Here is a 14,367-nt window from a genome sequence, read left to right as displayed (position 1 = left end):
AAAGTCACTGATCTATATAAAACATACTTAAAATAGGTTGAGGTCTCAAAAATCTAAAGATGATTCTAACACACACACACACAATCTTAGAAAACATCACAAGATGCAAACACAAATACTTTATCTTATTTTTTTAACCAATGGTAAGATTATGTTTTAAATCTTTCCAAAGAACAACAGCCACATCCGCATACCTATATATACATTTTATTTTTACCGCAACCTCTTGATCAAAAGGGCAGCCTTTAGCTTAGAATCTGTACATGTACAGGTCCTCAAAAGGCTGGTTATAAAAGCACCTGGTTACTAATGTTAAGACTGCAGGGTCTGGATATGTTTTTCAACAAATATTTGAAAGTTCAGATTTTTTTTCTAATAAGATAACTCTTGGAATTCATGAAGAATGTAAGCTACTTTTTATGGGAAGCAGCCTATCTTGGTTTTCTTTCCATTCATAGATACATATGTACTTACAAATAAGTGTTTACATTATTTGGTAACCTCAAGTAAGAAAAGCCTAAGATGGGTAGGAATTCAACAATGTACACCTATACTGACACACACACCTACATGGTCTCTCTCCCTCTCATTCTCCCACATGCATACGTCCCACATTTCCAACACATGGATGGGGTAACGGATAGAGGGCAATGAAAGGTTGACTTCACTTGGTAAAGGGGAATTGACTGATTCTCTGCAACATAGATGGTTGACTGCGAGATAGTACGATGAAAGCTTGACAATGTTCATGTCCCTTCTTACCCCTCAAACTCCTAATGACATTGGGAAAAAATACTGCATTGCAGCATTTGCCAGCGCATACTTATATGTCTAGCATCCGCTGGCCAGCTCACCAAAAATGTACATATTAAATGTTCAGGCATATAAATTAAGTGTCTGGTGGCCACAGATCACTGGAACTGATAAACAATTTTGTGAGGAGTTTCTGTCTATATATAATGACCTCTATCAAGACCGCCATTCCTTACTCACAGTACCCATGTTTCACTAAAAAAAAAATTAAAATACGTCATTAAGGTACCCAGGGCTAAATGAAGCAGTGTATACTTTCATAAGAAGTATGAAGTATTTTGTCTACATGGAAGAAGAGAATCCACTCACAATAGGGAGAAAAGGGAAAAGGGAAGAAATCAAATCAAAGAAAAGGACTTGACCTGAGGAAAACCTTTCATTGTTCATAGTAACTCTAATTTGAGAAAAATACCTCAATCCAGCATTTTAGAAATACTGCACGCACACACACACACACACACACACACACACATACACACTCACACTCACATATACACACATAGTACCATTCATATAATGCTTTACACATTTGACCTTTCAAATAGAGTATATTTAATATAAATTCTGAATTTAAGAGCTCTGAAGTCTAACATGTCTCAAACCCTCTTTGCAAGACTGAGTTTAGAATGAAAATGCATATGCATAGCTCATCTTCTTCTTTCTTACAAAAGAATCTATTACTGCTTCACAACAGTTTTTCCTTCCTTTCACAACAAAACCCTCATATTAAAAGAAAGAAGGAAAAACTACAGGAAGAGGAAAAGTTTTAAAGCTTTGCAGAAGCCATGAAAGATAAGCAAGCCCGTGTTCTATCTGCCCAGGAAGATGACTTGAATGAATGAATGAAACTAAGATCTAAATGAATGGTTCTTCATTATTTCTTTTTAAAGGGACAAATTAAAATCATCTTGTCAATCAATGATCCTCAAAAGCAATTTTCAGCTATTTTCCCATCAATTTGACTCTTAAAAATGAATTAAAAATTGAAAATTTTATTTTATTAACTGTGAGACGTATAGACAATCTGATTATTCAAATTGCAATGTACCAAGTAGGTCGATTTTTTTTGTAAAAACATGACCAGTTAGATAGTTTATTTCTTAATAAATTCACAGTCTTGTGCTTCCCAAAAGGCACAACTCTACATGCAGTCAGCAGGCATTAATATTTTTTAAGACAAAGAAGTGAGAAAGGTCAGTAGCAGAACCACGTGTTTGTTTTGTAGCCTGAGCCAAGGTAACAGTTCTCATGGAAATTATTTTCCTCCGTCTAAATACTATTGGAAAATTTTCAGAAAATACTATAAGAAACTATACTAGAAACAATAATAATAACAAAACTTTTATTTTTGAAGGTGACATGTGGTTTTATAATTAAGATATGAGAGCACTGTTCAAGTGCAAGACTGTATGTGTGTATATATGTATATATACATATTTTTTTAACCTCGAGACAAAACAGATATTATAATTTCCCATAAGAAGATAAAACAAAAAGAAGCATCTCTGAGGGAGAAAGGAATGATGGCGTGGGTTAGTTTGGGGATTTGCAAAGGGGAGAGAAAATTTTTAAGAGAACTTCTAATAAGGACAGTTGTTTCTTTTTTAACCTTATTTCATTATTTTTTTAACCTCTTCATTTTAGGATTAAAATTAGCTACTAATTATGCATCTACTTTGTCTCCCGGGGGGAGAAACCCTGTAACTGATCACCATTTCAGTCGTTTTTACGATATCTCCTATTCACCCAATCACTGTATATTTCAGTTCTTCTGGTACCCACCATCACTGGGAAAAAGACACTACTAGTAAAAGCATATTTTGAGGGAGAAAAAGAGAAAGATGCCCATCATTCAGTGAATACACTCAGACACAGACCCACAGACCCACAGACCCACAGACCCACAGACCCAGACCCAGACCCAGACACACACACACACACACACACACACACACACACACACACACACACACACACTCACGCACAGGCTTTTCACTTAGTTTATAATGATACCAAGATCAAACCCAGGACCAAATGCCAAATGAAAAGCAGAGGTTGAGAGGCTGATAGAGCTGGTGGCTGGAGGTATAGGAATGGAAGAGAAGCAAAAGGCTAAAAAATATAGCCTTTCATTTATTATTTTTAAAATAATTTCTACTTGGGATATAAAATAAGAGATACAATGAACTCCTCAGAACTGCAGTATCAACATCTGATTTAGTCAACATACCAGTATAACCTAACACAAAATCATTGCTTGGGGTAAATCTATTCTAATTCCGATGAATATTTGCTGGAAATTTCTAAGAAATCATTTTGCAAAACCTACCAGCTGTAGGGAGTTCACTATTATGCTTCCCGTCAACTTCATTCAATATAATTTACATTTTTTTTTCCAAATGGCCTCACTGGATTCTTTGCGATTTTTCGCACGTAAAATTTCACAGCAGGGAAAAGAGAGGGAGAGACAGCGAGAAACACACACACACACACACACACACACACACACACAGAAAGCAAGTGAAGGAGTGAGGAACAAGAGAGAGAGAGAAAGGGAAAGGAGAAATTGAGAGAGAGACTCCCCTTCCCCCTCTCCTCTCTTTCTCTGCTTTTTAAACAAACAAACAAAAAGAAAACCAGGGGAGACAGAACAGATGCTTAAAAATAGATCTCCCCAAATCACTGTAAACCAGAGTTAGAAATGTAATTAACACCTATTTATAAAGAATAATTAAAGTTGGGCCGGCCACAAAGAACAGCAAAGATAATAGAGGTCTTGTCCCCCCTCCCCCCCTTTTTTTACACTGTTTGCAGTGTGCTCTCATGATAGCCACCTGCTCCCTACCCGGCTTCTCCTCTGTTCGTTTCCCCGGCAACCTTTCATTGGGTTTTCCTCCCAGCTATCGCTTTCAGTTGGGCTGCTCGGTCTAATCTTATTTGTTTTACACCCATCAAAACAAGCAGCCAGACAAAGGCAATCCTCTAAGAATGGGAAAAAGACCACAGCTTTGTTATAACATCTATGCAGAGCGGAAAGTCCTTCTCTGGCTCCTCTAGTAAAAAATAAGTGAGATGGATTCGAATTTACAACCCCCACTCAGCTCCTAACTCCCCCCACCAAAGCTATTGCTGGTGAAAATTTAAAGTCAAAGTGGACACTCATGGCATCTGATTATGCCATTTTGTGCTATATCTTCAGGGTCAACATTGGGCAACAGGGGTGGCATTCAAAGAGTTTCCCTGCTGCTTCTTTTTTTTCCCTTCAGAAAAAGATGATGCTAAAAATAGATTTACTACTTCGGCAGAAAGGTTTTCTACTTCCCCATCCCCATCCAAAAAGTCCTGCTTCACAATTGCATCTACTGGTTCTGAATCTCACCTCCTCCATCCCTCACTCCCCACTTTCCCCATCACACCTAACACGAGTCTGAAAAAAGAAATGTGCCTTTAACTTTAACAGTCGTGTAATTCAGTGGAAGGCTCACAGAGGCGGTCGACACACCGGCCAACAGTGACGGGTGACATTGTGATTGTCAAAAAAGACACCAAGCTTGCTTGGCTATGTGTGCTTCCTGGTAGAGGCTGTGTGCGCCTTGTGTGCATGCAGTGCCATTATCCTTGGAGGTGGATTCTGGTTTTCAGAAAAAGAAATACTCGTAAACCTACATGTACACACAAACAATCAGAGCAGTGATTTACAATGCACAGTTCATTATCTTACACACACACACACACACACACACACACACACACACACACGGCTGGAACCTCCAAGCTTCCTTCCTCTTTGCACTTACCATCTTCAAGCCATTCCACTCCATCTGTGATCAGAAGAAGATGGACCCTCACTCACACAGTGTGTCAAAAGCAGAAAGGAGCGTTATGTAAAAGCTGACATTCCTTCTATTCCTTCTTACAGAGCTGCTGCCCAGAAAAGGAAGCAACAACTCAACACGCCAGGCACCGCTACACATACAAGCCGCCTCCTCTTTTTATGAGGTCATGACAGGAAACTCTTTGAAATACAAGATGCAGCATTTACTGAAGCCCAAATAAATCACTCTCTTTTGCCGTTTTGACTGCGCAGTCCCCCGAAACACAACTGCCCATCTCAACGTTCAGCATCCAGGAAGCTGCCTCTCGAGGTTTAAATCTCTAGCATGGAAATGGAGAGAGACTCCTAACCTTGCTGCATCCACCCTCAGCCCCACAAAACCCAGGCATGTAGACAAACCTCTTCTTCCTTACAAAAAGAAAACCTTTCTTTTGCCACAATGATCTCAAGTAATAGAACCTCTTTCAACAAACCAGCAATTATTTCAGCACCCACCCCCCTCTGCCTTTATGTTGAAGGGAAAACTGACAACGCGACCTGTTAAAAATGACAAGCTCTCTTCCCCACTGCTTTTCAATAAAAGGACCTACCCCGTACTCTACACAAAAGATATAGTATATGTAGGAACCAAACCACAGCAGAGAACTAAACTCTTGTGCAAGCACAAGACTGGTCAAGGTGTAAGATGCTTGTCTTCCCTCCAACAACACAAAACAACAGATTAGAAATCTAGTCATACCTACCATAACCATTCTTATTGGCAAATATTGGGTCTTGCAGAGCTTCGACTCTTCTCTTAATATTTGCAAAGGTTTCAGGAATATATCTTTGAAATGACTACTATTGTTATATATATTTAAAGATCCACGAAACAGTGCGGATGATTATAAAGTAAATCAATTATTGGGGGTGGGGGTGGGAGAGAAAGGGGGAAAAAAAAGAAAGAAAGAAAAGGAGCAGTGAGCTGAAACCCCTGATTCTAGGATGTAGATAAGAACAACTGATCAGAGCCTTGCTGAAATTGGCTCAAAGCTTCCCCTTTTTACATCCATTTATGGGACCATCTGTCAGCTGAAGCCAGAATCTGATTGGCTGGGGAAACGAAGGGAGGCGTTGCAACATCAGGTGCTATTTAAATTAGCTACTGCCAGATTGACGATGTTAATGATTTGGTGACCTCTACAACAACAGAGACCAGATTTCTGAACTGCTTCTTGTGTCTGGTAATTAAGGCCCGGCTGAAGTAACAACAGCCATACTTGTATTTTTACCTTTTCCCTCTCCCCTCCTTCTCCCTCTCCTCCCCCCTCCATTCCTCACCCCCCTCCCCGTCCCTGCCCCTCCTCCCCCCCCCCAGCTCAAAAGTACTGTAACAACTGCAGGTCACTGGAGGATTGCAAACCCGGAACAGTGGCTGTGGGAGTGTCCTTCCTTTCGTCTATCCTAAGGGATGCAGGACCAGATCCCAAAGCTTCTGACAGGGGCTTTTCCAGTGTAGCATATTTTCAGCCACCTTATCTTTCTCGACAGTTGCTTTCTAGCGAAATGCATATTTAATGATCTGCCTCTAGGCTTAAAGATACAACAAAAGCACTTTAATGTGCTAACACTTTTACATTTTAACTTTGTTATTTCTGAAGATTGCTGTTTTTTTTAAATATATACATATATATATATATATGTATATATTTTCTAGGTAATGCTCCTTCTGTGGCCAATATGGTCAACCTTTTGAAAGCATACAAGTTTAGGGTTAAGCTTACCCCATGAACTAGGTTCACCCAAGTTTGCCTCAGAAAAACTATTTCCCAATAAACAAAAACAAATTTTTAAAAATCTGGAGGGAAGGGGAGGGCAGCTGTCAGCCTCTACCTTTCTGCCTTCTGTCTGAGCCTTTCAAAACAGAGACTGATGAATGATTTATTTAAATGAATTTTATTTTTCAACTAGGATAGGGGCATGGTCTGATTTTTTTTTTAATCCACTAAGTCATATTCTCCTTTTACATTTCCTACCACCATGAGAATATAAAACACGCTTCTGAAACAAAACAGCCTTGTTTCATTACTTGCGCAGACCATTCATCTTTCTTAACTGAATGAGCTATTTTGCTTCTCTCCTTCAAAGGATATCTTCCCCCTCCCTACTCCCCACCATTTTGTCTTTAAAAAAAAAAGATTTGCAAAGAGACACTTAGAAAGTGAGTGCTGCTGTGCATAGTTTGTCTGACTATGCCATGCATTTCATAACCTCTATATCACTATACTTGCAGTAGTATGTCTTTGTTGTTCTGTTTGGTTTTTTTAAAGTAGCACCTGGGAAGTTTATGTCTCATGCCTATGAAAAAGGTAAAACTTATTATTTGTTTAATTAAGAATAAAATTAATATGCTGCTCAACAAATATACAGAGGTAATGGATACTCCCAAAGACAAAATTCAAAATTATTGTTAATCTTGGGTTGGAGTTGACAAGAAGATGAAACTAGGGAGAGTAAAAACTACAGGTCAAAGAACATACTATATTTCTGGACTTCAAAGCCCAAGAACCAATAGGCATGTGGAAAATTATAAGAAAAGAAACCCTATATCATTCAGGATACAAACCTATTCTCTCATGAATACACATATGAGCACATATATATATATTTATATAGAGAGAGACAGTATACATACTGTCAGTATACATACTGTCTCTCTCTCCATATATATAGATATGTATATATGTATATTGTCTATATATATTATACATATGCTTGAAAACCTCGAATACACCATAGAACAACATGTGTTGAGTACACCATGAGAACTATTAGACTTGAATATAAATAAATTTACCTATCAGAAATGAAAATACATGAAATAGGGAAGTACACATGTTAAAACTATAATCTCTTCAAGTGAAACAACGCTGAATTAAACACACTTTAAAAATAATTAATTTAGAAAAAGTCTGATGAGTTCTGTAAGTCACAAGAGTATGACAGTATCTGCTGAACTGTGTACTAAGGATGGGTACATAGATTAAATGTTCTAAATGGCTCCAAGCAGGGCAATAAGAATAGGTGCCCCAAATCAACGTCAGAAACTTTTGACCATGACTTCAATGATATCAAACTATTGTGAGAAGTAATTATCAACATAATGCTGACAAACACACAAATAGAAACATATCAGGTAGAACTAAATATTTGCTTGATATTTCCCTGCAATTTATAAAAGATTGATATATATATATATTAAAAAACCTTTTTGTCCCTTTCACGTTAACTTCAGCATACTTAGTGAGCTATAAATTAGCATCAGCTATGTCAGAAGATATTCTGGCCACTTTTCTGAAATAATAACTGTACATTACAGTATAAATAATTAGCTGGTTTTGCTAGGCTCAAAAAAAATCCATGCACTTTGTATATTGATCACTTCTCCAAAAATCTCCATTCTAAAGACTTTCAATGCAATCCTCAAACAAATGCACAAATGTCCTCAGAGGCCTTTTCTCTAAAGACAAAGGCAGAATCCTATTGTTCGGATTATCACATTTCCAATAGCACCATTCATCTTTCAGAGTGAGGGGCTGACCGCTACATCAGTGGTGTGACATTTGTAAAGCAACAGATTCTCAATATATTATCTCAAGAATCAGGCAGGCGAGTCTCTCTGGCATGCATGATTATTTTTTTCTCCACCACAAGCCTCCACCAACACAGAAAGAAACTTGTCTCACTCAAGCGGCTAAGGCAACCTCAAAATGATATTCCAGAGCTGTGGGGTTGCCAGCGCCGCTGTATCCTTCTTACCATAAATGAGCAGTTTCTTGACTCATTAATAACAATTTCCCTGAAAAGAAGTAATCTCATATCAGTCAGCCCCTCGCCACCATGCACACATCCCAAAGGTTGCAGATATCTCAGCATCAGTCGCCGGCAGCCAGCTTTCCCACACAGAGTCCAGATGGACTGTACCAGAAGCCAATTCAGCGTTAATAACTACCTACTCCGCGCAGTGGAGAAGCCTTACGTGGCACAATGGGCTAGGAAACAGCAGCCGGCTGAAACTGCAAAAAAGAAAAAAAGAAAAAAAAAGACAACCAAATTCTCTAAGAGCACCCAAAGGAAGAAACTGATATGGATATATGAATTGCATTTCCTTGACTTCCATGAAGGAGGGGGAAAAAAGGGAAAGAATCCCTCATAATCATAGGGTGGGAAAATGAAGTGGGGGGGGTGAACCAGATGCTGCCCAGAAAAAAAGTGACAAAATATTACCTCATTATTTAACAAAGCAGCATTAAGCGTCCTGCTGATTTCAAACATCTTGCCACAGATTTTGTTTTAAGAGAAACAGATAGAATCCTTTGCAAAGCACTCCGTCTGCAAAGGGTTCTTCATGTGCACCACGGAACAGTCAATATATTATTTCCCTAGAGTTCACACATTAAAACCTCTAGTCAGTGAGCTGAATTTCCCCCCTATCTCATACACAGTACTCTCCTGTTTTATGTACTGCTCTCTTTGCAAGAGCAGCCTGCCCCAAACATGGCTGGTGTTTAAACTATTCTTTAAAGTAACAGTTCTCTATATAACCACCAGGTGAGTAGAGTGCACAGATTTAAATGAAGCATCTTAAAAGAATTGCTTATGTGAGTGAGTGTGTGAGAGTGTGTGTGTGTGTGTGTGTGTGTGTGTGTGTGTGTTTCCCCATCTTGGAACAGCTTTTGAGTATAGGACATGACAGGAGAGATACCAGCATCCTAAGAGGAAAGAGAGTATCTTGTAATATTGGGGTAGTGTCTTGCTGTATCTTATCTAAATAATAAAATTCCTCCTCCTTCCTTAAAGCAAGGAAACAAAACACCAACCGATGCTAACAGGAATGGTGACAGATGAAACAAAAACAAGCTTTTTTTCATTCAGCAAAGCATGGTCAAGGAGAGTAGAATTAATAGAGTAAGAGTGAAACCCAAAATTGTATGAAAATATTTTCTTGTAGCCAAATGAGAAAAAAAATCTTCACACATATGATGAAAACCAGACTCAAAACAGTTTCATCTGGATACCAGATAGAGACAGGAGTTTAAAGGTGTAACTTTTCTTCAGAGGGCGGAAATTTTATTTGAGGGGGTCTCTACTGATAGGAAAAAACCGATATCTTAAAAGTAATGGCACTGAAGAAAGGAAAAAAAAACCCACAAAATCTTAAGCATCTCTTCACAAACACAATTGTATGAACAGCTATAAACAAATCATAAGAGCAAACCAACCACATATATTTATGAGCTATTCTTTTCCCTTAAGGACTGCCTTAAAATGTGTCATTTCTGTTGTACACCATTTTAGGTGTATAGTTAACTTGGTGTTTCCTTTGACCGATTATATTCTAATTAATCTGTTCTTCTGCTAGGAGGAAAAAGAACAACCCAAGTAGAACCCTCTAAGAAATTAGGGGGGGAGGAAGGTGTTAACAGAATATAGAAAAATAGATTATACCACGTATATTGCTATATGAGTTGAGTTTAATGAGAATCTTATTACTTACAAAGCATGCATGCACTGGTCTGTGTTCCCACATGTCTAAAAGAGAAACCAACACGTATCAGTACCTGAGATTTTGTTTTCCTGGCTGGACAAAATTAAAGGACTGAACTTCCACATCCTCTGGCAAATACAGTTGTCGATGCTAGTATTTTTCCAGTCCATCCAGGCAACATTTAGCTACACAAGACAGTGACTGTCTCCTTCATCTTTAAGTCAAGTCTGCATCACTTAATACCATTTAACCTCCTCGCATATATTAAGTTTCAAGTGACAATTTTTAGCTGGGGAGTGAGAAGGAGGAGTTGCTCTCATCAAATTCTGGTTGTATGAAATAAGCTAATTTGTACACTCACCATATGTCTTAAACACTAATTAAAAAATGTCACTTTTTCTTCAAACATTAAAATGTAATCAGCCTAGTAAATAAAATATTCTCATGTTTTCTTGCCTTGGTGATAATTTAAAGAGTGTTTATCTCAAGGTAGCTCTCTATCTTGATTACCAAGGAAGACTTTTGATTTGAGAAGGGGAAAGGAGATTTTAGGGACTTGGTAGAATGAAAACAGAAAACCACTACTGTAACATAGCTGCACAAAGGAAAATAAGATGAAGCGGGGTTTTTTTAAGGACCTATATATAGTCTTATTACCCTAAAGCAAATCCAGCCAATCAATACCACCCATTGACGGTCTACCATCTGCCATGCTACCCAACGACGTGGCTAAACAGACCTGTTCCATATGACTGTAGCCGGCTCATTTTCAGTCGATTAGGGCAGTTCCAGAGCATTCACGTGCAACAGCACAAAACTCCAAGTCAGACTGAGCCTTTCTCTCTTCACACCAGTCCCTGGAGCACAGCTGCAGACCTCTCCCCCCTGTTCCGTTGTTTGGATTACCTCTTGTTGGCCCTCAATTGAATTAACAAAATGAGGTGGAAGGTAGAGGGAACAGGCACAGATGCGCGCGTGCGTGCGCGCGCGCACACACACACACACACACACACACACACACACACACACACACACAGATAATTGCTGGTCCTTCTTCACTGTCATGCAGAAACCGAGAATTCCATGCGCTGTGCCCTAATATGATTATGGCACACCATTTAAATAGCGTTCTTAGTGACGGTGACCTGACATTTTCTAGTGGTTCTGTTTCTTTTTATCTGTTCCCTTAAAAAATAAACCTAAACTGTTAGTATGTCTTTCTTTAGGGAAAATAGAATCAGTCTGCCCAGACAATGGTATGCTATATTTAAAGGCTTTGATAAAATGTAAATCTTAAATTTTCCTCTGTTGAATTGTGGAGTTTTTTTTTTTGTCTTTTCCTGTAGTCTTATCAATTTTGTAGGAGAATGTTCACATAGAACAGAGGCATGAAGGATGCACCAGAATGATATAGGGAGCCTACCGAAAGGTTCAGAAATTTGCTGTCAAATGGTCTCTCAGAGACAGATGACCTGAATGTGAGATGCCTTTCTCCTTCCTAAGTAGTATGCCAACTAATGGTTGAAGAGAGCTAGAAGAATTCTATGTGAGGAGATGTGATAAATGGACATCGAATCTCCTTGGATTGTCAAGAGTTCATCTGTTCAGGTAAACTGACCTAAAAGCAGATTCACACTTGATCTTTGCATTTTCTTCCCACATGACTAAGCCTTATGATACTAGAGCAACATCTACAAGTGGAAGGTCTCTTCCCAGAAATAATGTATGTTTCCTTTTCCAAGTGTGCCTTTATGTACAAGAATGTCTTTTAGGGAAAGAAAATTTGAAGAATGGGTGGTGGGGTTTATTTATGAAATTCTGAAAGAGGTCAATATACATTTATCCAATCAGCCTAATTTAGGCGGAGTAACTGTATGGACTGATGCGTTCCTTACCATGGTCTATGTAAACTCTGTGAGGTTAACATGAAAATATACAGGGAATTCTGAAGATTCCTGAATCAAGAAATTTGAGGCCTTTTTATGTTAGGTCAAGAGAATCTGACAAAAGTTAAAACAAAAGTGAAGAAAAAAACTCCTAGATGAATAAAATTTAAAAATCCAACTACATTGATCAGATGAAATAAAGAGTAGCTATTCACACTTTTAAAGAATATAATGTATAATAAGTTAATACAGATAATAAAATAATAAAAATTCAATATGAGTTATTTAAAATTTTGGGACTCATTTATAACTCTGCAACTACCAATAAAAGAATGTATGTATTAAAAATGATGCTAATTGAAATGAGCTCTAAGGTGTGGAAGCAACAGGTCTTTTTATGGTTGTTGACCTTGTCACCAATGTACTGTAACTAGTTCTTTCTTTTAGTTTTATTTCATTTTTCTTTTTCCATTGGTTTATCCCTGGCAGTCACTCTTTGATTCTGGTTGTAGATACATTTATTTAATTTGGGGGAGGGGAAGGGGAATAACAAAATGCTAAAACCAGGCCAAAGGATGACCCATTGCAACAATGATACTCACAAGACACTATGTCAGAAATGAGCTTTACAACTTCGGGTGTGGGGAGAAGTGAGGGAAGAAGGAATAGTGGGAGAAAAACAAAGGAGTGGGTAACAATGTTTGACAAGAAATGTAGGCATTACCTTACTCATGTAACTTTTACAATAAATTTAAAAAAGAATGTATATATTGTAAAAGGTGAAGGTCTGTCTGTAGAAAAAGGAGCAAGAGATGGGGGAGAGACAGGTGAGGAGAATGAGAGGAGAAAGGAAGAGGGAGAGAAAGAAGAAATAAAGATATAATCAGATGTAAGAAGCATAAATACACTACCTTTTACCAGCGGTCTACTGTATATCAAACACTGCACTGGACACCTGACATGCCCAGTGCCACTCAACACCACAGCAGTCACAATTATTATGTCCAAACATGCTTCTAGAAAGGTTTCTATTTTAAAAGCTTTCTATTGTATCTGAAATTAAAATATCTCCTCTTTTACATCACACATAATATGCCTAGTACAATACTTGTTCAAAGAATGAGAAAGATCTACACTGGCTAGAAGAGAAAGGAAAGGGAAAGGGGAAGGTATGCTCAATTTTTCACAACTGGAAAGATGAAGAGATTTTTTGCAATGCACTTTTAGCTAGCTAGGTCTTCTATTGACTATATTATTATGAGCAGGCTGTAAATTTGGAGTGTAGGAAATAAAGAGGATTAAAGCTAGAAAGCAAAAACTCCTAAAACACAAAATGAATAACTGATCGAGTCTCTGTCTCTACCTCTTTGTTTTCCTCAAATGAGGAGGTAACAATGCACAATAGGAAATGTACTTATTACCTTACGTATGTAACTGTAACCCCTCTGTACAGTATTTTTACAATAAAAATATATTTAAAATCTCATAAAACTTCCTTATTTAGAAGAGCAATTCCGAATTAAGTTTATGCTCTCATTTCCTGGCAATACTCAGTTATGGAGAATGAGTGAAGATCAATAGTCTTGCTCATCATCATCTCAGACACTATCTCAAGGCCAGTTTCATTCGATTCACCAAGGGCTTACTAAAAAACTCCTTAGGGGGAAGTGATATGTTAGACTCCATTAGCTTTAGTTTCTACATCTATAAAATGTGCACAATATTTCTTTTAAAAGTCTACTGCAGTCTGGCACCAGTGGCTCACTGCTGTAATACTAACTATTCAGGAGGTAGAGATAAGAAGATCATGGGTCCAAAGCCAGCCCAGGCACGGAAGTCCATGAGACTATCTCTAATACATTACCAAGAAAGCCAGAAGTCTAGCTGTAGCTCCAGTGGTAGAACACTAGCCTTGAGCAAAAGCCCCAGGACCAGAAAAAAGTTCATTGCAGGATTAAAAGAGATACAGGTTTGGTGGAGGCAGTATTTTACACAGTACCTATTACTATGATTATGGAAAATGGGGGGAAAGCACATAAATTACCAATAGCTCCAATATAATTCAGTTTTCTTGATGAAGATATGATTTTCAAAACAATTGTAAAATAAGATGACAATAATATCGAACAAGAGCAGAGTGGCTGGTTCCGAATTGTAATATGGATAAAGTTCAGTGCTAAACTCCTTATGTGAAAAATAAAAAAGAAATACAGGTCCTAGTCCCTACCCTCGAGGAACTTAAAATCTGTTTGGGAAGAAGTTTTCCTTTTCATGCACATGTCTTAATAGTGGAAGGAATAATGTGA

At 38.0% G+C, this 14,367-nt stretch overlaps 1 protein-coding gene across 5 annotated transcripts in view; it reads right to left on the bottom strand.

Annotated features, from left to right (window-relative positions):
• Positions 1 to 8,563, bottom strand: part of Elavl4 (ELAV like RNA binding protein 4) — a 94,730-nt gene extending 86,167 nt beyond the window's left edge. For 2 of the 5 annotated variants that reach the window (XM_042679341.1, XM_042679356.1), the window contains exon 1: positions 4,611 to 4,988. In XM_042679341.1, coding sequence (XP_042535275.1) covers positions 4,611 to 4,634 — 24 coding nt within the window. In that variant the 5' untranslated portion in view covers positions 4,635 to 4,988. Of the gene's footprint in view, positions 1 to 4,610; positions 4,989 to 5,391; positions 5,677 to 8,446 lie in introns of those variants that run through there. The other 3 variants (XM_042679336.1, XM_042679365.1, XM_042679347.1) reach the window with 3 other exon arrangements.
• Between the last annotated feature and the right edge of the window lie 5,804 nt (positions 8,564 to 14,367).

This window comes from Dipodomys spectabilis, unplaced genomic scaffold (genome assembly GCF_019054845.1).
Source record: "Dipodomys spectabilis isolate Male_0828 unplaced genomic scaffold, ASM1905484v1 ptg000002l, whole genome shotgun sequence".
Lineage (NCBI taxonomy): Eukaryota > Metazoa > Chordata > Mammalia > Rodentia > Heteromyidae > Dipodomys > Dipodomys spectabilis.
The sequence above is the reverse complement of the archived record's forward strand: the minus strand, read 5'-3'. Positions and strand labels throughout refer to the sequence as shown.